The 24,747-nt window shown below is 43.9% G+C and overlaps 1 protein-coding gene across 2 annotated transcripts in view; it reads right to left on the bottom strand.

The window, feature by feature from the left end:
- ZDHHC14 (zinc finger DHHC-type palmitoyltransferase 14) overlaps window positions 1-24,747 on the bottom strand; it is a 258,748-nt gene that overhangs the window by 95,455 nt on the left and 138,546 nt on the right. For both annotated transcript variants that reach the window (XM_036886708.2, XM_036886707.2), the window contains exon 2: window positions 11,044-11,204. In XM_036886708.2, coding sequence (XP_036742603.1) covers window positions 11,044-11,204 — 161 coding nt within the window. The remainder of the gene's footprint in view (window positions 1-11,043; window positions 11,205-24,747) is intronic.

Below are 24,747 nucleotides of genomic sequence, written 5' to 3' on the forward strand. Positions count from 1 at the left end.
ATCACTCCTCTACAGCATTACATTTTAAGGAGGGAGAAGGTCACTGGGAAACAAGTGGAGAGTTCATCTGACTGTAGCAAAGTTTCAGAGTGATTTTTCGGGCATAGCCTCACTGAGATCACAGACCCCAAAGATGACATGTCAACCAAGCTCTATGTTGACAGAGGATGCGGGCACATAAGTGACACGGGGCATCTGTGACAGTAAGGGATAAGCAGACACTAAGAGTGGGTTGTTTGGTAAGTGGTTCTCGGCTAAACTGCATCCCTAGTCTAGACTCCAGCTATGAAATGCGCCGCTGTTTATTCCGAAGCAGAGTGCAGGGTGGCTCCCTAGAGTTTTTTTTTAAAAATCAGCTCTTTTCAAGAAACCTTCAGGGAACGCCTCTTGCTCTTCGCTGGTTTTCTCTACATCATCTGTCCTGCCCCGTGGGCCTGGCGGGAAATCCTTTCGGTCCTGCACCTGCAGGCAGGTCTCCGCCCAGCCCAGCCCGGCCACACCTCCTCGCCCTGGGCCCTTTCCTCTCCTCACTGAGCCATTGGTTTCCTTTTATTCCGGAGCTGCCTTTCATGCTGCTCTCGAGTTATGTTAAGAAAATGCCTGCCCCTTCCAGGAGCAGAGAGCCTGCTTGCTCTCCGGATTAACCACCTCCAGCGGGGTTTCTCTCCTGAAAAGCCGTCTCTGCCTCCCTTCCTCCTCACACCCAGCGCCCTCACCTGTTTCAGAGCCTGTTTGCCCAACACCTTGCCAATTCTTGGGGATGCAGTGCCTTATTCTGACTTCCCCCTACGACCTACTGACTGACTGACTGATTCCCTCACTCAAAAACCAGCTATTGATTCGTCATCCTGCTTTATCTTCCAAGCACACAGTTACACTAATAATGATGGTGATATTCCAGTGACTCATTTAAACATCTCACTTACTTTGCAGCACCCACAGTTGACTTGTTGAATTTACATGGGTGTGTATGTAGCTTTGTATTCTGAAATGATTAACAGAATGCGTCATTCCTTTTGTTTAAGGAGTTGAACAAGCTAACTAACCTTCTCAAGTATTTAGGTTCCTGAATCTTCATGGTCAAGCAAAGGAGGAAGAAGGATTTATTCCTAGAGTCATAGAACGACACCCTGGTAGGGATCTTTGTACTCAGTGAGTTTATTCTAGATGCACTAAAACTGAGGCCCAGAGAAGTTAAAACACTTCTTAAGGTCACTCAGCAAGTGGAATTGCTGGGATGCAGGCTCAGTTAATTTAGCTATAGAGCCTGTGCTCAAAACCATATGCTTTTACTGATAATAAAAACGTATATGGACTTTGAAATCTGTAAAGCACTATCTAAAGAGCAACTATTTATGAATATAGTTATTATAAACAAGTAATGATAAGGCATAAGGTGATGCTGACGGCCCTGCAAGAAGGTTATTCCACTGAATGTTCAATGTAAATGAATTTGTACTTAGCCACACTCCTGAAAATGGGACAGTCCTAAGAACTCAGAGGAGAAGAAGCAAATACTATTGGAGAGGAAGGTCATGGGTTCAGCCAGCAGTGCAAAGGCACTAGGGCCGAGCTTCTACAGCTTTCACAGCAATCACCTGTGATGGGCCTTGTTAAAAATTTAGATTCTGACTCAACAGGTGGACAGGCCCTGAGCTTCTCCATTTTCTAAGCTCCCAGAGGATGTTGATGGTGCTCTTCTATGGACTTCACTTGGTGCAGCAAGGCTTTCCGGCTCAGTTTCAGAAGCAAAAATGTCAAAGGGCACAGACTTGCGACATTGGAGCTGGAGTCCCGGGTCTGTCACTGACTAGCTCTGTGTGAGCTGGGTGGGTTTGTCACTGTCACTCTCTGAGCCTCAGTTTACTTGCCTGTAAACTGTGGGTGGTGGCTGGGGGATGTCCAGGATGAGCTCCACGACTGCTGAGGTCCCTTTCAGCTAGCATGCTCTATGCCACAGTGTGCATAGAGAACCAGCCTCCCTGGGGTCAGGGAGGTGGGTTCAGGAAGCTCTCTTCGGTGAGGCACACAGCTTACTGCCCCTGGCTGGGCAAGGTGGGCCTCTAGCTTCTACTAACATGCTCCCCACCCTTGTTCTTCCTTTGGCCATACTCTCAACTCATGCGGTCCCAAGGTCTCTACCCCTTTCTTGCCACTTGATCCTTTCTCCCTGCTTGAGGCTTCTGGCTTCCTCTGCCCTCTTGCAGTGAACTTGCCCTCACCCTGCCTATTTCATCACCCTCCCCTTCCATGGCCTTGGCTATGAGAACTGATTTTTTTTTTAGCAAAGCATGTCAACACTGCTCAATGCCATCATTTTGCTGATTTAACACGAATTCTTCAAAGAACATGACATTGGTGCAGTGAGAGAGGAAGAGAGATTTCCCCTCATCTGCAAGGAAATGATGCCATTGCCTTCAGGGAGGAGTTCATCAATTCTACAGAAAAGATTCCAAATCTGTATGTGGTACATATATGTTAGTCAAGCCTTCAACTTATTAAGACATTATATCAAGAAAGACACTCAGTAGATCCAGGATGAGAGATACAGAGGTCCGTAAAATGCCTATGAGCACTTTCAGATTCCTGGGCTCAGTGCACTGGGAGATGGGAAGTGTAACCTCAGCAGGCTAAATAGCCTCACTTGTCTCAATTTCTCTCCCTGTACAAAGGAGGATAATAACATTTTCCACCCACAAAGCTATCTGGAGGGCTGTGAGGACAGTTCTGCCAAGGGCGCCCACCGACTAGACCCTTGGCAGGGTGCATGCCCTGCTGTTAACCATCCTAACCATCCTAACAAGTAAATGCATTTGCATCAGAAACTGGTCTCTGTTCTCACACATGTACATGCCCCCATGTGCACATTCTATAGGAAGAAGAAATAATACAGGCCTCAGTGAACATCCTGGACAAAAAACACCCCTCCTTTCAAATCCTCTGGTAAAACAAGATCTCCTTCGTTCCCTCAGAACTAGACCCTTCAAAACCTTGTGGTATTTCCCCAAATACCATAATTTTGAATTCTGACATCTGGTTTCCAGCTCTCCCAGACTTGGATTTTTTTTAAAGAGACAATCAAGAATTTTGACATTCTGAGCCACCACCCTGTGTTTGTGTGGGAGACTCACTGCCTACCCTTGTCTGGCATTAGTACATACTAGATGGTTCTAGCATTTTCCCCCAAAGAATCTACTTTTTATTTTCTCTAGGATGCCATTTTCTTCAAAGCTAGTCTCTTCCAGAGGTACTTCAGGTGTGGTGGGACATCCCCCCTCCCACTTCCATGAACTCCTTCACAGGCATCACAGATAATTTAGACCCCCAATGTACAAGACGCCATTATATAGTCAGGCAGCACGAAGGGGCATCAGATTGTCTGGAATTGCTCTGCAGTTCATCCTGCTCCACACTCCTAGTTCCAGGATTTCAGACCCAGGCCCTCTGGCCTCGGCGTGACGGACACAGCTCTCTATTTCTGAGCCATGGATATGATGTCCTGAGTTAGCCCACAGGACACAAAAGCTGGATACGCTGACAATCTGGGGAAGAGAGAATATCACTTACAGGCAGAAGGAAGTGCTCCCTGCTCCAGTGAGCCCAGAAATCCCTCGCCCAGGGCCTGGTTCCCCAAGGCAACAAGATGGTAAGCATACCAGCTAGTGGTTAATAGCACAAACTGTGATGGTAGATGGGCCCACATCTTGGCAAATCATTTTCCTTTCTGAGCACCAGCTTTCTAATAAAATAGGAACAGTAACAGTGTCTAAACATCATGGAGCGGATGTTGTGCGAATTAAAGGAGATCATGCATGGCGAGAGCTGAGCATGACGCCTGCCACATGAGAAGCACTGAATGAAAAACAGCTCTGAATAGCAGTCTGCCCGTTCATCATGGACACTAAACCAGTTGCTTCCCAGGAAAAGCAGAGACTATTCTATTTCAGTGAACACAGGTAAATGCTTAAGCTGGTTCAGGGAAAGTCTGAAAGCTAATGAAGTGGCATTATAGCTCTGGAACGAACAGGACAGAAAGCAAGTAGCAGGGGAAAGAGGTATAAAGGCAGAAAGGAATCCCACACAGGCAGGTGTGAATCAATGCTGAGCAGGGTTCTGGGCCTCGCAGAAAAAATGTTCATGAGACACTGAAATGACCACTACAAATAAAAACTGTGCAAGGATAGACAGGGGTAATTTTGGACATGAGCAGGGAAGTGCAAATAAGAATTGGGGTAAACACACAGTCGCAGGGGGGCCATCAGGTGAGAAAAAGGGGGATCAACAGAGGTGAGGCTTAGAACCTCACCCCCCCTGTTCTGAGAGAAATCTTCTGCATACGTGGATGTTTTATGGCCCTTGTCTAGCTTGGATTAACACATGGTCTACAGGCACACACCTGATCATCTACATTTGCTCTCTTACAACACTAAACTATGTTTTCTACCTTTATCTTGTATCTACCTACCACTTCAGCATTTTATTAAAAATAATAATAATAAAGAGAGAAATGTGGTATCCACATATAAATCAAGTATAAAAATCAAATGAGTATTCATATTTGAACTGACTGTTTATAGTTCATAATGCATGAGCAAAACCGAAAGTGTCTGTGATGACTGCCCTTGTACTGTTCACCATGTAACTTATTCACTATGTAAGAATTTGTTCTCCATGTAAGAACTTGTTCGTTATGCTTCAGAAGATTGGAGACTGACGAAAATTAGGTTTGGGGTGGATTAATGATTGTGCATTGAGCATTGACCCCCCTATACAGAATTTTATTGTTGTTAACAACCATTTGATCAATAAATATGAGAGATGCCCTCACAAAAAAAAAAAAAAAATACACACTTCCAATGGTAAAATAAATAAGTAACCGGGATGTAATGTATAGCATAAGAAATATAGTCAAAATATTGTAACAACTTGGTATGGTGATAGCTGGTACCTAGAATTATCATGTATCATGTATATAAATGTTGAATCACTGTGTTGTACACCTGAAACTAATGTAATACTGTGTGTCAACTACCCCTCAATAAAAAATAATTATCTAAAAAAAAAAAAGAATTGGGGTAAACAGTCGGAAAATGTCACCTTCTGAAAAAAGAACTGGCAAAACCAATCAAACTAACCATTTATCTCCTTTTCTTTTCTTTTGATATGGTCAACAGTGTGGACAGCTACTGTACACAAAGTGACTGCAAAGTGTATGGAAGATTTAATCACACCCCAGTTACAGACAATGGACTAATAATCATGAGGTAAAAATATATGAAACCATCAAATATTAAAGCAATTTTATGGGACTATTACCAGCAGAAATAATCAACACAAAAAGAAATCAATAATGACTTAAAAAATTCCACATGGTAAAAAATTAAATCACCAGGAAAACTTATCTTAGTAAAAATAATAGTTCTCTAAGAAAATTGATAATGGCAACTTTCATGATATAAAAAGACCTGATCAATAAAAAAAATCTTCATTATAAATTTTATGCAGAAAAGAAATTACTTCAATTAAAACAATTTTAGTAAACTAAAAATGGAAATGGGGAGAAGTTGGAAATAGTGTAGCTTTGCAATAGAGAAAATTGATTAAAGTCTTAAATTGGCTTAGTAGCGTATTCCTCAGAAAGTATTTTCTTTAGCAAAAATCCCTCAATGTTGTTAAAATTCCAATTAAAATGTTTCTACTCTTAAACACAGGATCAAAATGTCTTTGGGGAAATAACTGGCAAGTCAAATTGGTGGAGGAAAACATCCTGTTCCGTGGACGTGCTCCCAGGAAATGCACTCTCTGGGGTGGTGTAGGTGCTACTGGGGTGGCCAGGGTCCCCTCAGCATCAGGAAACTGCAGGGCCAGGCTTTCTAGACATCTCACCTAGAAGATGTCCAGGGCAAGGACTAAGTTAGGAAATAATGAAAGATCAACTTCAGTCTAGAAATGGTGATTGGTTCTGTGTACTGCAAGAAAAACTGCTGGATGATGAGAATTTGACCAAAAGGGGGGCAGGAAGGGAGAGAAGGGGAGAGGGGAAGGGGAGGAAGGGAGAGAGGGAGGGACAGAGGCAAGGAGCCGAGAAGGGAGATGGAATGTGCTGTCCAGCAGAGCGGCGTCCAAGCAAGCCAGTAAAGGGGCCGACTGGAGGCAACCATCCTTCAGATTCTACCACAGCACTGGTGAATTTTTTTTAAAGACACCCAGCTTCCTTGATCAGATTCCACCCTCGCCAAGCAATACTAAAAAAAAACCACTTTCTATAATTGTGAAGTTTCCAAGCAGAACTCCAGTGACCCCAGCCAGACCTCCCAGGCCTTGCTGCCATTCTTTAATGCCTTTTTGTTGCAACATAAGTTACTGTGACAATTCTTAAAAAAAAAAAAAAAAGTGTGAAAAGGCATTTTGAGAGACTTGTAACAGTCTCCAAGACCCAGAACCTCCTTCTCACCATCTACTCCTCTCCAGAAATTTGAAGACAGGGTAAGCTGGTTCAGACCCTTGGCAAAGCTTCAATCAATTACTCAGATAACCTGGTTTCAAATGGTATCATGGGCTTCTGTAAGTAGATATACGGTGCATAATTGGAATTAATAGCTAATAGTAAAAAGTTTCCAAATGTAGTTTTCATTTTTCCTACTTGAGTTAGATAGCACAAATAAATGAAACAGAATCTTATTGTCCACAGCCAAGCAATACAGGGAGGACTCCATATAAGGAATTAGACCCACATTGTAGCAGCTCTTCCATTTATTCCTATCACAGTTCAGGCTGCTTTTTATAAGACTTGATGTCTGTGGAAGATGAAGAGGGAGCTGGGTAGGAAAAGAGGAGAATTTTTCTTAAAAAATACTACCATTCACTGCTAATCCCAACAAGAAGCCTCTAGGAAGTGTTGTTACTCCCATTTTAAAGATAAGAACAGGATGAGGTTCAGTCCAAAGACACACAACTAGAAGTAAGTCCTTCTTCCTTCTGCTCCGTCTTCCTCCTCTCTCCCTTTCTCTTGTTTTGACAGCCTTAAGGTAGTATAACTTACATACCACAACAGTATAACTTACATACCCATCATAAGTGTATGATATTAGTAACATTGGTAAACTTATTAGATCGGGCAGCCATTGCCACAATCCAGTTTGAGCCCATTTTCATCCAACCAGTCCTCTCATGTTTGGGGCCGTCAGCCCTCACTGCCATCTCCAGCCAGGCAAACAATGGCCTGCCTTCTGTCTCCAAAGGTTTGTCCTTTCTGGACATATCATATAAATGGAATCACACAATACGCACTCTTCTGATCTGGCTTCCTTCACTTGGCGTATGTTTTTAAGGTTTACCCAAGCCGTAGTGTGTGCCAACACTTTGCTCCTTAATAGTATCCCATTGTGCAGATATACCACATACTGCTCATCATTCACCCACTGAGGGACACAGGGGTTGTTTCCAGTTTGGGGCTACAAGGTATGATGTACATATAAGGATGTGTGTTTTCATTTCTCCTGGATACATATATATAGGAGTAGAATTGCTGGGTGATATGGGGACTCTATGTTTAACTTCTTGAGGAACTGGAGGAACTGTTTTCCAAAGTGGTTGCACCATTTTACATTCCTACTTGTAATGTATTATGGTTCCAATTTCTCCATTTCAGCACATTTGTTAGTGTCAATCTTTTTTATTAGAGCCATTCTAGTGAGTGTGAAGTGGTATTTCACTGTGGTTTGATTTCTGTTTCCCCAATAAGTAATGATGTTCAGCATCTTTTCATGTGTTTATTGGACATTCATATATTTTTTTTGGAAAAATTTCAAACCCTGTAATTGTTTTATTGGGGTTGTTTGTCTTATTATTGAATTGTAAGACATCTTTATATATTCTAGATATAAGATACTTTATCAGATATATGATTTGCAAATATTTTCTTCCAGTGCGTGTCTTGTCTTTTCATTTCTTAATGGTGTCTTTTGAAGCACAAAAGTTTTTTAATTTGATGAAATTCAATTAATTCATCATCTTTTTATTTTACAGATCATGTTTTTGGTGCCAAATCTAAGAATTCTTTGCCTAACCCAAGGTCATAAAGGTTGCTGTTTCCTCCAGAAGTTTTACAGTTTTAGCTCTTATATTTAGGTCTGTGATCCATTTTGAATTCAAGTATGTGTATGGTGTAAGGTGGGAATTCAGATTCATCTTTCCACACGGGGACAACCAATTGCTTTACTTGTAATGGGTTTCTTCAGATTTCATCTCTAGTCATTTTCCCATAATTGTGGCTTTTTAAGAATTTCTCAATTCATCTGAGCTTTTCTAATTTGTAGCATAAGGCTAAAATCTTTTTAATTTCTGTAGGGTCAATGGTATGGTCCCTATTCTCATTCCTGATTTTGATAATTTGTATCTTCTTTCTGTCTTTTTTGGAAGGGGCAGGAGGGTGGGTAAGTAGTAGAGATAGAGGTTGTCAATTTTTGTTGAACTTCTCAAAGAACTAACTTTTGGTCTCACTGATTTTCTTGCTGTTTTCTATATCTATTTCATTGACATCCACTCTCATCTTTAATACTTCCTTACTACTTTTGCTTTGAGTTCAGTTTGCTCTTTTTTTTCTAGTTTCTTAAGGCGGAAGTTCCAGTTACTGTTTTTTTCCATACTCCACTGCAAATCAAGTCGGCCCCTCCACAGGAAAGCTGCTGGTTTTCAGGGTTCATCCTGTCCTGGTATAACTTCCTCACCTTCAGAATTCATCTTGGAATTGGAACAGCCCCAGGCGAGAACGCTACAGACTCCCGCTGTTCTCACCCAAAAATCAAGACTTTCAAGAATAACCACTTCTCAATACAACCGAGTTCTAGAGCCATGAAATGATCATCTCTATTTTGTCCAGTTTTATTGTTGCCTTTTGGAGAGGATTTCTGCCACACCAGTCCTATCTCTGAAACCCTGCTTTTCTCCTTCACAGGAATTAAGACCTGGTTTTGTGTGTTACCCTATCTAGTTCTCTCACAGAATCCTTGTCTCTGGGTATGGAGCAGAACATTTAAAAAAAATATATTTATGTTGAAAATTACTGCTCTGAGGTTATCAATCTTAAGCCAAATAAAAGAAAATGCTCTTCTGTGAATCACTCGACTTCCTCAATGGAGGATGAATGAGGCTCTGTGCCTGTTAGAATCCACATTTATAAAAGAGAACTCCAGACATACTCTTTATCATCCACTTTGTACAAAAGGCAGAAAACAGGTTCCTAATCTTGCTGACTCTGTAGATGCTCCTTGTACTAACCAGGAGATGGGACAGAAAATAGGAATGCAGCAGGAAGATGCCTAACAGCCGGTGCTGGGAGCAGGCTCCTGCACAACGCCGGAGCAGCTGCACACTAACGTGATGTGTGCACAGACTATGCAGTTTCCACAGGACCTGAGCCTATAGGAAGGAAACTGGGCCTGGTCTCCCTCTTTCCCTATGACATGACAACCCAGAAAAAATGCCGAGACCTTGGAGACTGGGTTCGAGGCCCTGGCTCTGCTACTTTCTCCCATTTAACCTCTTTGGGGCTTAATCTCCTAATTTGTAAAATGGGTATAATAATAAAGTCCTCCTCACAAATATGCTTGGATGTGATCAAATTCAATGATAGCCATGGATGGCCCATATAAATGATTAACATGCTATAAATATAAGCCTTTAAATTAAGAATTTTTTAAGTGTATTTTTTAATTGAAGTATAGTTGATGTACAGATTTATATTGGTTTCAAGTCTAAAACACAGTGATTCAACAGCTAGAGACATCATTAAACCCTCACCCCAGCTAGTGCTGTTGCCATCTGTCCACATAGGAAGATGTTATAGAACCGCTGGCTATATTCTCCGGGCTGCACTTCCATCCCCATGACAACTTATATTATGATTGAGGTTTTTGTGCCTCTTCAGTGCCCTATCTGAAAGTCCCAAGAAGCAGTGGCTAAGAGATTGTCTCTCCACTGCTGATTCTGCCTTCCCCTTCTTCCCTACTCAGAACACAAGGAGGCTGCAGCCCAGCACACAACTGTATACTCCCTCCATCAACTCCTTTACTGTTACCCTCCTGGGCAACAGGGATGAAGGATGGGGCCGACACTCAGAGAAGGACACAGCTGTGCTTCGGCCCTTGGAGATGGCAGACCAGAGCAGATGCTGCCCAGCAAAACCCACACTGATATCTCTTTGCACTGTGGGATGAGGGAGTCTTTTGGCTGAGTGAGGCTGGGAAGGAAGCCCATGGGGTAGCGGGGACACTGGGAAAGAGCTCTCTCTGTCAAGTGGGTTTTCATGCCTAAATCGTATGTACACACTGAGTCACCACAGTCCCCCTGCCACTTCTGTCAGATTATCACGGCCCCACAGCAGAGCTACATACTCACAGATGCAAACTTTTAATATGAGTAAGAAGAAACTCTCTTTTTAATTAAAAACAAAGTACTAAAAAATTTGCTGGGTGAGGGACTAGGAGTTGTTTTAGCATCTTTAAACTGGATTGCTGTAAACTTTTTATCCTAGGATTTCAATTTATAAGGAAAAGTGAAGCCATTCATCTCAATACATATTGTGAATATATATCTTTGTTAGGCCTTAATAAAGGAAATTCCAGATCCTTGGTTGGATAAATGAGCCAGCAGCAGTCTAAGATGTAACCTTTCCAGGGTTATGTCATGGAAACTAGAATTAAGCTATAAAGATACAAAGGCACTAGAGAGCCACCGCCCACACTGTGGCTCATGTGGGGGCTCCTTCCCAGAGCAGACGTGGGTGCTTCAAAGCAACATTGGTGAACAGCTCTTGAGGGTGCAGTCAGCCCTGCTCCAGCACACCGGCGCCCTGGCCTTACCTCTGACCACTCTACAACCCACCTCCTACTCTGGTCAGCTAGCCGGGGGTGAATCAAGGCTCCGGGGGTGTCTCCCTGGTTGCTTGCCCCTCCTGCACAGGCACCTGGGCTTGTCCCCCGACCCTGCGGCTGAGCACAGGTGGGAGGTGGCCAGAGGCTGAGGGCACACCTCCAGGGTTACCTATTTGCCTTTCCAGGTCGGCAGCTTCATCAGGCGTGGCTCGCGGAAGGACTCCGGGGTCACTGAAGCTGGTGCGAAGCAGGGTCCCCATCACAAAGAAGAAGAGAATGCCACCAACCACGGGGATGGCAGGGGTGATTTTCACTGCTAGATACGGGCAGCTGCCAACAGGTTGGGAAGGCAGAGGGGAGGGAAAAAGAAAGGAAATACAATGTCAGTAATCAACAGCAAGTGATCTATGTCTTCCAAGAAGCCAAAGGCTTCTCTAGAAGAACAAAATTGATTTCCATTAAAAATTCATCGATGTCAAGCAAATGGAGAGGTCTGCAGTTCCGTGGTGTGGACAGCTGAACCCAGCCACAGTACACCAGGGCCTTTGCTCCCACCATGCTACTCAGGAAAGACTGGTAGATGAATGAAAATAATCCTGCTTGCATGATTAACATAAGATGTACAGGGCTGGAACCCTTTGCACTGTAAACACAGCTCACGAGTCTATTTGAGCCTCCCACCCACCCTGGAACTGCATAATATAAAAAGACACCAGCTTAGAACTGCCTTCACTAGACCCAGCCTTTTCTCCCTGGGTTGAACAATTCAGGGTACACAACGCAGAGATGCTCAAGAGGCAAGAACCCATTTTTCAATATTTTGGAGCGAGTCTATCCAAAATGGTTAATGAACTATGGAAATTAACTTGCAGGACAGTTTCTGAGATAATTAAAAGGATTTAGGCAGCTGGACTATAATAATCTCACACTCTTCCAGAAGGTATCTGAGCTACCAGTTGAGGAAAGGGGCTCAACACAATTCCATTAACCCCTTTCTGTCCTCCAGGCCTATGAGCTGACATGCAGCAGGGCCTGTGATGAGTCAGGGAGCAGCGCCCTTGGGACAGACTGAAGTCTATGCCAGCCGTGCTCGGATCCAGGGCAGCTGGAAGAACCACACACTGGCCCAACCACTATCCCTGGACTCCACAGAGGTGGTGAGAGGCAGACAAGAACTAGCTCAAGGCCTGGAGCTCACTGAAGGATGGGGTCTGCAGGGACGATGATCAGCCTGTCATCACCACATTCAGTCACATCAGGGGCATCAAGCGGAACACCACGGAATCATGGAATTACAGCACCTGGAGGGGAAGCACCTCCTGCAGGGTCTACTCCATCAGGTGATACTCTTCCAGACACTCAAGAAGAGACAAGGAAGGGGAGCTGGAGAAGAAGGGACTGCAAAGCTTTGCTCAAGATGAGGAGATGGCCAGGGGCCCAGCCCTGGAAGTGCTGGGGATCCGCTCTCCATTTCTGTGTGGTGCTTGCAGGGGAGGTAGTGAGATCCCAGGTGGGATGGCAAGGGCATGCTGGCAGGAGTCCAGGCCCTGAGGACCACACGCCAGGATCCCCTTTGCTGAGACCAGCAACAGGCATGTTCGAGGAAACAGTCTGGACAGTAAACAGCATAGTGACCTGGACGGGTCTGCGTGGAGGAGCTGCTGTGACCCGAAGACCAAAGGCTTTCCTGAATTCCCTGCTCTGGAGAAACCCAGAGGCTTTCTGACAACTTAAGAAGGTGGAGGAGTGACCCCAAACATGACTAGGGGGGACTTCCTGCCAGGCAGCTGCACTGTGGTCTCCAGAGAATCACCTGATCAAGAGAGACAAAAATATATATTTCTAATATCTCTTTCAGCTCTCCCCCACCAGCTCCCCTACAGAAACAGAACAAAACAAAAAAAAAAAACAGTATCAGGTCACACTCTGCCGGATTGCCAGTTGTGACTTCTCTTCACAGGGTTTCCGGGGGACCATGAAAACCCTGCTAACGGTCATTCCCGCGTCAGCATCATCCCACCCAGACTCCCGGACACTAGGAACCTTTCTGAGTATCCTCAGAGATTCTCAGGGGGAGGTGCATTTGGCAAAGAGAGCAAGGAGATGCAAAGAACTTGCTGTGGAAAAAAGGAATACAAGAGTGTCTAACCTAAAGAAATTCTCTTAGTGAAAGTACTCACTTAGTTTATGGAAGAAACTTTCTTAATCCAACTGATTTTGCTCTGGATAAAAAAGAATCATGGCTTTCCTCAAGGGTTTTAGGGCAAATACTAACATAACCAAAACCCTTTAGTGGGTTCCCAGTGTTTCTAAAATATTTGATTTTATGATTTTAAGTACTGAAAAGTTCCAAGTTAAGAAACATTTAAGAAACTGGCAAATAGCACTTAATGTTGCTCCTGGATTTGTAAAGGAAATGTTTTCCTGCAATACAGATCTACTTGTCCTAACAATTAGGAGATTTTACAACCTGGTGTCGGTTAAGGTGCCTCCCTCTCATGTGGGCCTGGGCCCTAGAGTCTAGCACAGAACTTGCATTTCAACTTGAGACATGCAGAGAATAAAAACAGGAAATGCCCACCTTCCCTTTAGAGAGTCAATATAAAGTAACAATCAAAATTGTGTTTAATACTGCATCCAATTCAGAACCCAGAATGTTCCTACGGGGCTGTATTCCAGGGCTATGATAAAGTGCAGCGCAGTGAGCTGCAGAAATAGGCACCTTTTCAGGGTGTGTCCGTTACGTTGAATGGGGCACGTCTGGACTGTGACAGGGAGCATCTGTGAAGAGCTGGTGATAAAGATCATTTGCAGAAAGTCTACTGATTATATTGCTGACTGTGCTATCAACCCAGAGTTAATATCAAGAAATGCAAACTCTCAATCATTAAAAAGTATTTGTGTCATAAAATATGAGTATCTTTGTTATTCTTATTGCCATCTAAAAAGAAACCTTACATTGTATTAAGCTTGAAAATATGCTAGTGGACCACAATCAGAAACACAGTCCATACTGAAAGCATCAAATTGACCCTGGTACTAAGAGAATTCAATTTGTATATATATTAGCCCTAAAATTTTTTTCTTAGTCTAAAATAATGTACTCTAGGTGATTTTTTTCTTAACAAAATGGTTAGGAAATGATCAACTATATCAAAGAGAATTTTCTAGAATTTAGATTCAACAAAAGAATGCTTATTTGAATAATGGCAGAGAAGACAACAGGCCAACGTTTTTCTTCTTTCTTATTAATGAGTTGGAATAAGAAACAATCAGAACAGTTGTTAAGCAGCAGCACCCAGGGGCCTGCTGGATGATATGACAGACTGGTCACTAGGATGCAGTCTTAGCTCTAAACACCTAAGATTTATTTAGCTCCGCTGGCTTCTCCAAGGAGAATACTTCAGGGCTGTTGGAACCCTCCAGGGAAGGAGACTCTGTAGATCTTAGGTTACAGTGTATTTGTTTTTCCTTTTGGGTCTGAAGTGTAACTTGGATGACCTCAACGTTTGCCTGCTCAAGTCCCAAAGGTTTCCTCCTTTGAGCAAGATGTAGTCAGTCAGTGAGCTATCTCCTCAACAGGTTCTTGTCCCAACAGCACTGCCTGTGCACTGTGGTCTAAGTTATGTGCACTGAGTGTCAGTTAAGTCATTCAGACCTGCCCAGGAAAGGAGGAAGAGGAAGAGGCTGGCTGACAAGGGAGTGCCTCCTCCCTGCCTCGGCTTTTCCAACTGCGTTCTTGGCTGTCAAACATGCAGGAATCAGGCGTGAATCGGAAATACAACTTCTCCCGAATCCCTTTTAAATCTGCTCTTGCCCCTAGATGAAAGCTCAGGCGCACCCCTGGACTTTTCTGGACAGGAGAGGAGGGTGAGAGGAAGCCTTTCGGTCACTGTAGCGGCAAACAGTCTCCCTTAAGTAATTAGTAGTGAAACTTCTAACTTCATTTTGATGTAAACCTCCTCCTCTTCCCCAGCTGGCCAAGTGCAGGTTCTGGAGACGAAAGGACGCGGGTGGGAAGCGGCTGGAAAGTGCTGCCTTGAACAGCTTTGCTACGAGGTGGCTTGGTGCTCTCTGGGTCTACCAGATGTTCAAGTCCGCTTCTCAGAACCACTGGGAACCTGTGCACTCTGCCTGTGGGCAGGCCTTGTTCTCTTTCCCTTGTCTTAAAGGGGCCAATGCCCCTACCCTGGCGCCCATCCTTCCACCTTGTTTTGCCCCCCTTCCCGTCCTCAGGAACCTCACAGAGACTGCACTAGGGTCCCGGCTCTGCTTGACTCGGGGGGACAGCTGCAAGAGCCGTCTCAGCCTATGCCCACCACCAGCCAGCTTTTACCTGCCCTGACCCTCCTGCCAGCTCTATTGCACACGTCTCTGCTCAGAGCCTCAGCAATTCCCCTTTTCCTGCCAAATCAGGTCCAACCTCCTTCATGGGCATCCACACCCCACCGTGCCTGGACCCCGGCCTCTCCTCAACCTCCACCCCACTGTCCATCTCACATGTGTAAGCATGGCCACCCTGACCTCTCGGCCTCCCCAGTATCCACCCTTGTGTCTGAATTGCCCCCAAGGCCCCTGTCAGTTCCTCCCCAACTCTCAAGTTTCTACGAAGACTTGTGAAGCTTTTCTTGGCTCATGCTGATACAGCAGCCACGGCTTCTGTCTCTGGGCCTCAGTGATGTCTGCTCAGCATATGCAGACATGCCTTATGTACTTACTGGATTGAAAGTCCCAGAGAGGCTCTGTTCATCTCGTGTCCTTCACAGCACCTAGCATATGCCTTACACATAATAGATGTTTAATAAATGCTTATTGAATGACTGAATGGGACCTAGTCACTTAATTTTAAAGTGACACACAAAAGAGTAGGAAAGCCAAATTAGCCATATGCTCAACATCAACCACATTACCTTTTGTCTAGAACCCGCTTCTCTTATCTGCTAAGCTTGCTAGGTCCTGTAACTCTCTTCTAACAGGTGCTAAGGCCCTGTCCTGCCCTGGAGGCTTCCCTGGCTGAGGGAGGGAGGGAATTCTCCTTAGTCACTGAGTTGAGTGCAATACACATGCATTCTCTAAGTATTAACTAGAACCTCTAACCCCTCCATGCGCTAGAGCTCTAGCAGATTAAGTACTTTATGTTGGTACAACATTGTACAGTACAAGGTGCTCTGTGATAGTCCCTATATCCTGCTAGCCTCTGAGTGACAAAGAACAACATAGAGTTACTCTTTGTAATCTTGGACAATGCTCTTTATAAAGAGCAACAGAATTCATGCTCCAAGCCAACAGTGAGATCAGTGCTACCCAGGCACCTTCCAAATGCTCCTCAGAAGAAGCAGAGAGCACCTGCAGTCCTGGTAAAGACAAAGCAATAAGCAGACCCTGCTCATGACAGTGACGCCAGACCTCCAGAAGGAGGCAAGACTAATGGGCAATCCCAGCCAGTGCACACTAACCAGCAGGGCTTAATGGCTAGAATGCAGCAAGCAGCAAAAAAAATTCTGAGCCTGAGCTCAGACAACTTGAAAATGGTGCCTTCCCATTTCTGAGCAGTTGAGGATGGGATCTGAGCACCATCTGTGATGAGGAAGACTCCTACCCCCAAGGGCCTGGATTTGGTACAACACGATGATGCAGCTGCCAAAGATATAAACACCAAATGGAGTCTACTTTCTGTCTGAAGAATTGTGACCTACATATAACCCAGGGCCATGTGGAAAACAGGCTACACGCATCTCAGTCTTCATAAAGCTCAATGGGAAAGTGACAGGAGGAAAAAAATAAGACTCTGAAAGCATGCATTTTCATAACACAAAAGAAATTAGCTAATTTTGCACCAGACAAAACAAATGCTAGTATGATGGAAAGCCTTTGCAGTGCTCCTCCTATCACAGACATCAGGGTGAACTGTTTGACTCTGGTTTAAATACTGTTTTATTAAATACCTACTATCAACTGTTAACTCACTGTATATTACAGGTACAGAAATTACTTCCGGGTAATAATTAGAAAATGTAGCATTACCAAAAGATCAGAAGGAATTTTTTCAGTTCTAACAGCAATCTTCTCAAATCATTAAGAAAAGTAATTATTTGTATTTTGATATCTGTACATGAAGGGCAGAACTACTTTCTGGGTGCTACATTATCTGAAACTACGCAGGTTAGTGTGTTTTGTCATTAATTATGACAAAATTATTTTACCAACAAACAGATCAATATTATCATTATTTCTGCATTCATATTTAGAGACTGGCTCGTAGGTTAGAATTTAACAGAAAACTGATTCCTTGGATGAAAATCTGGGACTAAATTAATTTCTTAAGCATTCCAGATAGGATGTCTGGATTTCATTATTGCATAGCTAGGTCTCTATTTTTCCACAGGACATTCTTCAGGGGAAGACTAGCTTTACTGAAAACCAAACCCAAAACAAAACAATATTAACAATATGTAGCAGAGACATTAAAACCAGAGAATCTTTCCCCACAGCAAAACAGTTTGAGTCATCTTTTAATTTTTTGCCTGCAAATGGATACACATACCCAAAAAATCCTGTTAATTGTAGCTCATGACCTCTAACTACAACATGGCCTGCATTTGATATTTTTGCTCTGTCTTGTACATATGAAAGCCTAAAAATGAGAATAGCTATTCTTTTTACCTGGAAATGAGGTACACAATTAAAGTTTATACTGGAGGGAGAAGTGGACTTGCTTCACCGATGCTGCACCCTAATGAAGGGGGTTCTATGTTTACGAAATCATACCATTAACCTATTATTTTAAATTCCAGAGTCTTGATTTCAATACATTTCAAATGATAGTTTAGGCGTGTGATCATGAAATAATCTGAGTCAATGACTCATATGTCTGAAATAATAACAGAGTAGTATTGTGAGGAATGGAGGTTTTAAAGGTTGTAAATAAAAATGATCTTTTTCCTTTTCATATGAGTTACTGTAAAATAAGTGTATTTTTCATCTATAGGCAGGGACATAAACACCATTAATATTGTGATTTGTTCCTTAATTACGTACTCTGAAATAAATGCACCATTCGAGGGCAAAGATAAGCACATTACTTGGAGACAAACAGAGAAAAAAGTGAATTCAGAAATAACATGCATTCACAATTCTAGAATGGGAAAAAACAAACAGGTGATTTCATAAAACTCAAAGGATGCAATTCTCAAAGAACACCCAGCGGAAGCACCCTGGGCTTGAATAGCTCCTTTCTTGCTAATTGCACATAATGACGAACCTAGCAATATGGTACAGAAGGAGGGAATTTAAATTAGTGGACCAGGGGCCAAAGGGGGAACATAACAAGGGAAAACTAGAAGGAAAAGCTGAAATACAGAGAGGAAGAATGATGAGAACAGAACTCCACATATAAATTTGTAGCCTGTAAAGATGACTCACAGTGTCATCAAAGACTGAACGAGCTCATTTTACACTAGTCTTCATCTATTTTCTTATCTGAGAACTGGAGCTTTTAGGCTTGTCAAGGCAAGGAGGTGAAGCTTGGCTGACCAAGAAGAGGACGGTCACTGAGCAAGCTGGCCCTCTCTGCAGGCCTCCCCAGCTGGCTGGAGATACAACAGGGCTGTCTCCACAGCAGTCTTGCCTGAAGCCTGTTACAGTTCCCGTGTGACAAAATCTGTGTCATTATTCTTAACTTGGGGCCTCCCAGACCACCCAGATAGGTCCACTTACAGACACAGAACCTGGGGATAGCATCTTAAAACCCAGGCTTTAAATCACAGTGTGCAAACAGCCCAACTTACCCATCTACCTTGCGAATGTACAATGGCATATTAGGGAAAATTGTTGTGTTTTTGCCATGTTATTTCAAGTTTGATTTAAAATTCCAGGAAGCTACAGGTTCCTGGCTAGTATGTGTGAATCACAGGACAGAAAGCTAGTGTTTCTCCGCCCTAAAACTGGCTCTTTAATGACTAACGTAACTACTTAGGCATGGCGACCATACATCCCAGGTTTTCCACTGGAGTCCTGACTCAAGCGATGGTGCGTGTCATCTTCAGATGGAGTATGGCGCTGAGCCAATCGGCCACAGTGTCTCCATCATTTTGCTTTCAGTGCATCCTGGACAATAAGAAGTTGGTAGGCAAGAGAGGTCCCTGTGGAGAGTTTCCACCGGGGTTGGGGGGGGCCTTTGGACAGAGCAGCCAGAGGAGAGACTGGGATTTGCTCTGGCCCTAAACAGAATTCTAAGGTGGTATTCCTTCTGATCCAGTTTTATTCTTGAAAAGGTGTCCATGCTCACTGTCATTTTGGCAATTCTCTACAGGAAAGTCTCCACAGGACTTCAGCTTGATTCATAATTCTGTATCTCATCAACCCTCAGGTACCAAAATTTTAAGATATATCATTAAGGAAAAAATGTGCCAAAGAAGACAATATTCTTGAATTATTCAGAAACTTTACACTTACAGAAAGAGCTATTTTTGACTTACTCAGACACCAGTTTTAAAACCATATCACTATTGTGCATATATATTTAAAACTGTGAATGCAATAAGTTGGGCAAAGGATACCTAAAACGTCTTCACACTTTTCTGAATTGCATTTTGACTCAGCATGGCCTGAGGTTCTCTACCCAGTGCCATCCTGACACCGTCAAAAACATTCACTTCTGGACTCCTGCCCTCCACGATCCATCCCATCAGTAAGAGTGGTGCTGTGAAAGCTTGTCACATCACATCATTCCTCTGCTCAAAACCGAAGACCTCATCCTCTTGAGGCCACCACGTGATTGGGCTCTGGGACCTTCGGCCTCACCTTCTACTCCACTCCATGCCCTCCTCACACCCCCTGGCAGTTCTTGGAAGCTGCTAGTCATGCCTCCTCTCAGGACTTCTGCTATGCCCTCTGCCCAATACACAGACCCACCGAGGCCACAAAGTTCCTCCACATCCTCCACGTAAAGGTTGGACAAAAAGTGCTTGGCATCACTTTCTCCGCAGAACCTTCTCTGAGCACAGCAGTTCCACACTCCAGGCCCCCTTCCAGGCTTTCCTTTGCCTCGTGTCACTTGCCCCCGCTTGGCATATTAGACATACTCACTTCTTTACTACTTGGTTCTCCCACCAGAAGAAACGCTCAAAGCACTGAGGGATTTTGTCTGCTTGGTTCACAGATGTAACCCGCAGTGCCTACAGTTCAGTCCAGCACATACTGGTAAATGAACTGAGTAGATATCCATAAAAAAGGATACAAAGTAGACTCAAGATGATCCTGCTTTTGTTTCAAATGTACATTTATATTCATAACTGGAAGAATACGTCCTTAAATATTACTCATTATCCATGGTGAAAGGTATGAGGGTGATTTTCCATATGTGCTTTTTGGTAGTTTTCACATTTCCTCAATTAAATGGTTCATTTTGGCAGTGCAAAATACATGATTAAGAAAGTACATAAATACTCATTATAAAAAGGAGCAGGAAACTGTCAAAATATTAAAATCTGTTTCTGCTTTTTAAAAATCAACTATCAATACAAAAGATGCTCAACAATAATGCCTATTCGGGTTAAATCAAAACCTCAAGGGGCTGAGGCCCTTCATTGCTGTAGGTTGCCTTATACCAACCACTGTAACTGGATGGCATGTTTCAAGGTGTAGAGTAATACATATCTAAGAACACAAAACTCATGTATTCTATCTCCACTTCAGTCTGTACAATTTTTTACAGGAAGGTAACTGGAGGAAGTCCTTCTGCCCTCCTTGTGGGTTGCCATCTTAAACTGGACATTTATATATCAAAGTCAGAGACAGCTACACACTGGGGTCACTACGGCGCAGTGGAAAACAAACAAACCCCAAGGAGTCAGTAGGAAGGAGATCTGAGGTGCAGGGCCACATGTGCCCAGACACAGGCCTCTCACTTCCCAGCTGGAGACCCAGGGTCTCAGATTCATTGCAGGGTCCCTTTCCCTTGCTTTGGGCTGGGGGTGGGTCCAGGTAAGGCAGGTTGGGGAAGGAGACCTTCAGGAACGAGAAGGGATAAAATGCTACACAAACAAGCCCCTTCCGAATACTGGCAGTGTTCGTGGAGTTGGCCCCAAGTGCTGGACATCTCAGTTATAAATGCCCCTGGAGAATGGGTGAGTCAACAGACACATTTTTAAAGAAGTACAAATGAGTTTGATTCATTACATGTTCAAGAAGACCCCGGGGTGATGAAAACGCCCTGCCTGGTTTTAGGCTGCACAGTGAACATCGGTTAGCCTTCTCCTCCAGTCCTAAGGCATTCAGGACTTCAGGTTCTCTTCTGGACTGTGGCCCAGGGACACCCTAGGGGTGGTGCTGCTGGTCCTATCAGCATGGACTTGCTGTTTCTGTGCCTATTTCCTCCTCCCTCCTGTTAGCTGTTATTCCCAAGACCCAGTGTTGGGCAGCTCTGCCCCTTGGGCCCTAGCCAGGCCCCCAGGTTTGCTAAGGTGGACACACAGCTGTATACATGGCTAAAGCCGCTGCCACGGAGCGGGCATGCCTCTGCCCGTGACCATCACACTGGGCCAAGTCCTTTCCTGCCAAGGCCCAGAAGTTACTGCTCTGGAAAAGTGATCTTGGGTATTACAAAGAAGCACTAACTCGAAGCCTTTTTGCCTTTGTGTGAGTTAGGAAAGTTCTGCAGAGATAGAGAGTAAGTAGTCTGACACTGGGGCCAGCCAACAGCACGGAGTTGTTGTTTCTTCATGCAGTCGCTCCACACATATTCACTGAGCATGTACTCATGCCCACACTCCAGTGCAAATGCAAGGGAAACCAGAGCGAGACGAGATGCTTGCATTCAAGTGGCTTGTATTCTAGTAGAAGAGACACACTCCAAATTAGTTACCTACAAACAAAATAGCAAGTTTGGTGACAGAAATACAGAGAGAGAGTACTGAGGAAGTACTGCAGGGCACCAAGTCAGTGAGCTGGGATGGAATCAGAGACTTTCTGGATGGATGGAGGGTGGACAGACATCTAAGCAGGAGTTAGGCCAGCAAAGAGAAAGGATGTGGCAAGGACACGATGGTACAGACCCCTAGGCGGTATTTACTGTGTCCAAGCCTTCTGGGGCTGACTGACAAGCGATAAGGTGGAGCCTTATTGGACCCACCTGGACTGGACTCTGTGGCAAAGGCGAGCCCAGTGGTCAGGGGTCTTTGCAGGCTGTTTAGTCGCTGCTGTATCCCCAGTGCCCAGACACTTCCTGCTGCAGAGTAGACACTCTGTAGATGCTTGCTGAATTGAATTGAATAGTCATCAGAGCAGACCTGAGAGATCTGGTCTACCTGGTGAACTGCAAGGCATTTTGCAGCAAAGATCGTCATGCAGTTGAAACAAGTAAAGAAACCATGTATGGAGATGAGTAGACATTTCAGTGGATTCCCCATTTCCACCAACAGCAGCCTCCTACTCTGCTGAAGCTCTCCTCACCCAAGTGTCTTGGTTAATTTCCCCCTATTCGTGGGGGACAAACAGCCACCTTCTTCCTTTTGAAAGGAAGAAGAATTACCAAGTAAATTTTCTTTTATAATGTTTCCCTGAGATTGCATTCCCTAGGAATTGAAGATTTGATTTTTAACACACCCATCATCATAAGCCTCTTAGAAGTAGGTAATAGAGGATAAATACAGGTTAGAAATAGCCAGTCATTTAGACAGAGGTACATGTGAGTGTAGATGGCTAAGTTATTTCACTCATAAACTCACAAAACGATGGCATTTTCAATAGTAGAGACACATACTTTGAAAAATAGTATGTGATACTTATATAAAATGGAAATATGGTGCTTTTGACTCAAGAAGAAAAAGGCCATATGTGAATTTAATTAAAAAATGTTCCATTTCCCAAAAGGAGAGAAATAAGAGCAAAGTAAGGTGAGCAGATTAATAAGTCCACGAACCCTCTGGCACCAAGTTGGGGGCCACTGGGTAAGGACACCTTCAGAGATGCGCATATGGTTACTGGGTTGCTGTTGGGAGCCACTGGGTAAGGGCACCTTCAGAAATGTGTATGTGGCTATTGGGTTGCTGTTGGGGGGCACTGATTTATATTTTCCTGGTCTAAAGGGGCAGCATTTGGTGTTCATTAACAGATTACCTTACTCCTTTTTCCCCACCGCAACACAGCCCATGGTATGGACTATTTTACTCTTTTCTAATGTGCCCTTGTGCTAAAAAATTGTAAAGGCATTTCTCTTCCCAAGTGGTGGGAGGGATCCTACCATGTAATCATCCAGACTATTAGAGGGCAAGGTCAGAACAGACTGATACAAAGGGAAGGTCCGCTCTTGCTGGACACACAGGTGTGGTCACACAGTTTTTAAAGTTAACAGGCAGCTAGACAGGGATAGTGCAGAAGATGAAAATTTACATTTTTTTGATCAGGTACCTACATGTAAAGCAGTTTCACATATCATATTTCATATACTCTCTACAAAAGTCTATGACCTTGGTCTTATTGAGACCATTGTTCAGATGAGGAAACTAAGCCCGAACAGGTACACTAGTAAATTTACAGCCAGTAAGTTCAAGAATCAATTCAAGTCAGAGTGGCTGTCCTCAAAGCCCACGTGCCCAGGGCGCAACCTCCCAATTCCACCACCTGAGGTCTGCAGATGTGAATTGCACCCTCTGTATTTCCTTGGTAGAATACAGACACAGTGGCAACTGTCTTCACCTTTTATAAGGATCTCAATTACCCTTATTATATGTAATTAAGAACGCCCCAAAAACCTGAAACTTGATTTAGCTTAAAGCTGCCTCGCCATGTTTGTGGAGAAGTCAGGCTCAGGGGTCATGCTGACGGCACCTCTCAATGATGGATCTCCAGCAGATGGGTAGGACAGGAAACGATTGGTGGACCTGCCAAAAAACCAGCTAAGCACAGGATCCTGCCTGTTGTGAGCAAGGGCTGGAGCCCAGAATGTGGGGCAGAGCAGTGGGACATGGCTGCTCCTTCCAAGGCAAGGCGTGGGGCAGCTGGGAGGGCTGGAGGGCCACAGCCACCACTGCGGGAGGACACGGGGCAAGGGAAGCAGGCCCCATTTTGGTTTCTGCCCCTCCAGGGACACACAGGATGTTAAACTGCTCGGGACATCGCCTGAGCTTTAGTGAAGACTGATGAGGGGCTCTCACCCCAGTGCTCCAAGATCAGGAACATTTCTCTTGTGCTCTGCTTCCCAACTCCAATGGATAAATAACCAACTCCACAGTTTCTACATAGAAAAGCACTTGCATCATGAGTCGCTGTTAGCCAGGCTTTGACAACGAATGGGGAAGATTGCTCCTGTTATTTACTTATTTATTTCAGCTCCTGCTATTTAAAAACAGCCTTATTACACAAAGAGTGCTGGATAGTTTTGCTCCAATATTGGGGAGGATTCTAATGGGTATAATGTTAAAAATAATACACTTGTGAAAAAAAGAGAAGCTTCTTAAAATTTCCAGTTTATGCCCTTGGAGTAACTTGCTTCCTGTGAGAAGAGGGAGGGATGCAGAATGTCTAATGCCCCCCACTTGTAAGAAGTCAGTGTGGAACTGAATACACTGCTCTGATATTTACACCTGTCAAGCAGGTGAGACAATGAACCTCAGATGAACACAGGTAGAAGGTGCCAGGAAACACCCACAAGTCTGTTTTTCTAAATGGGACTAAGTACAATGATATACCTGTATTTTGTATGAAACTCTTAGAACTCATTGGAAAAAAACTGAAAAATACCATGTGCTATTGCCTAATTAATGCCTCAGCCACCCCATTCATACAATTGCACTTTGCACGTATAGTCTTCTGTGGTTAAGCTTTCCTATTGTCTCTTCACTTGAGTTTTCTTTTAAGCCACACACTTCTGAGA

The sequence above is a fragment of the Manis pentadactyla genome, chromosome 12, assembly GCF_030020395.1.
Source record: "Manis pentadactyla isolate mManPen7 chromosome 12, mManPen7.hap1, whole genome shotgun sequence".
Taxonomy (NCBI): Eukaryota; Metazoa; Chordata; class Mammalia; order Pholidota; family Manidae; genus Manis; species Manis pentadactyla.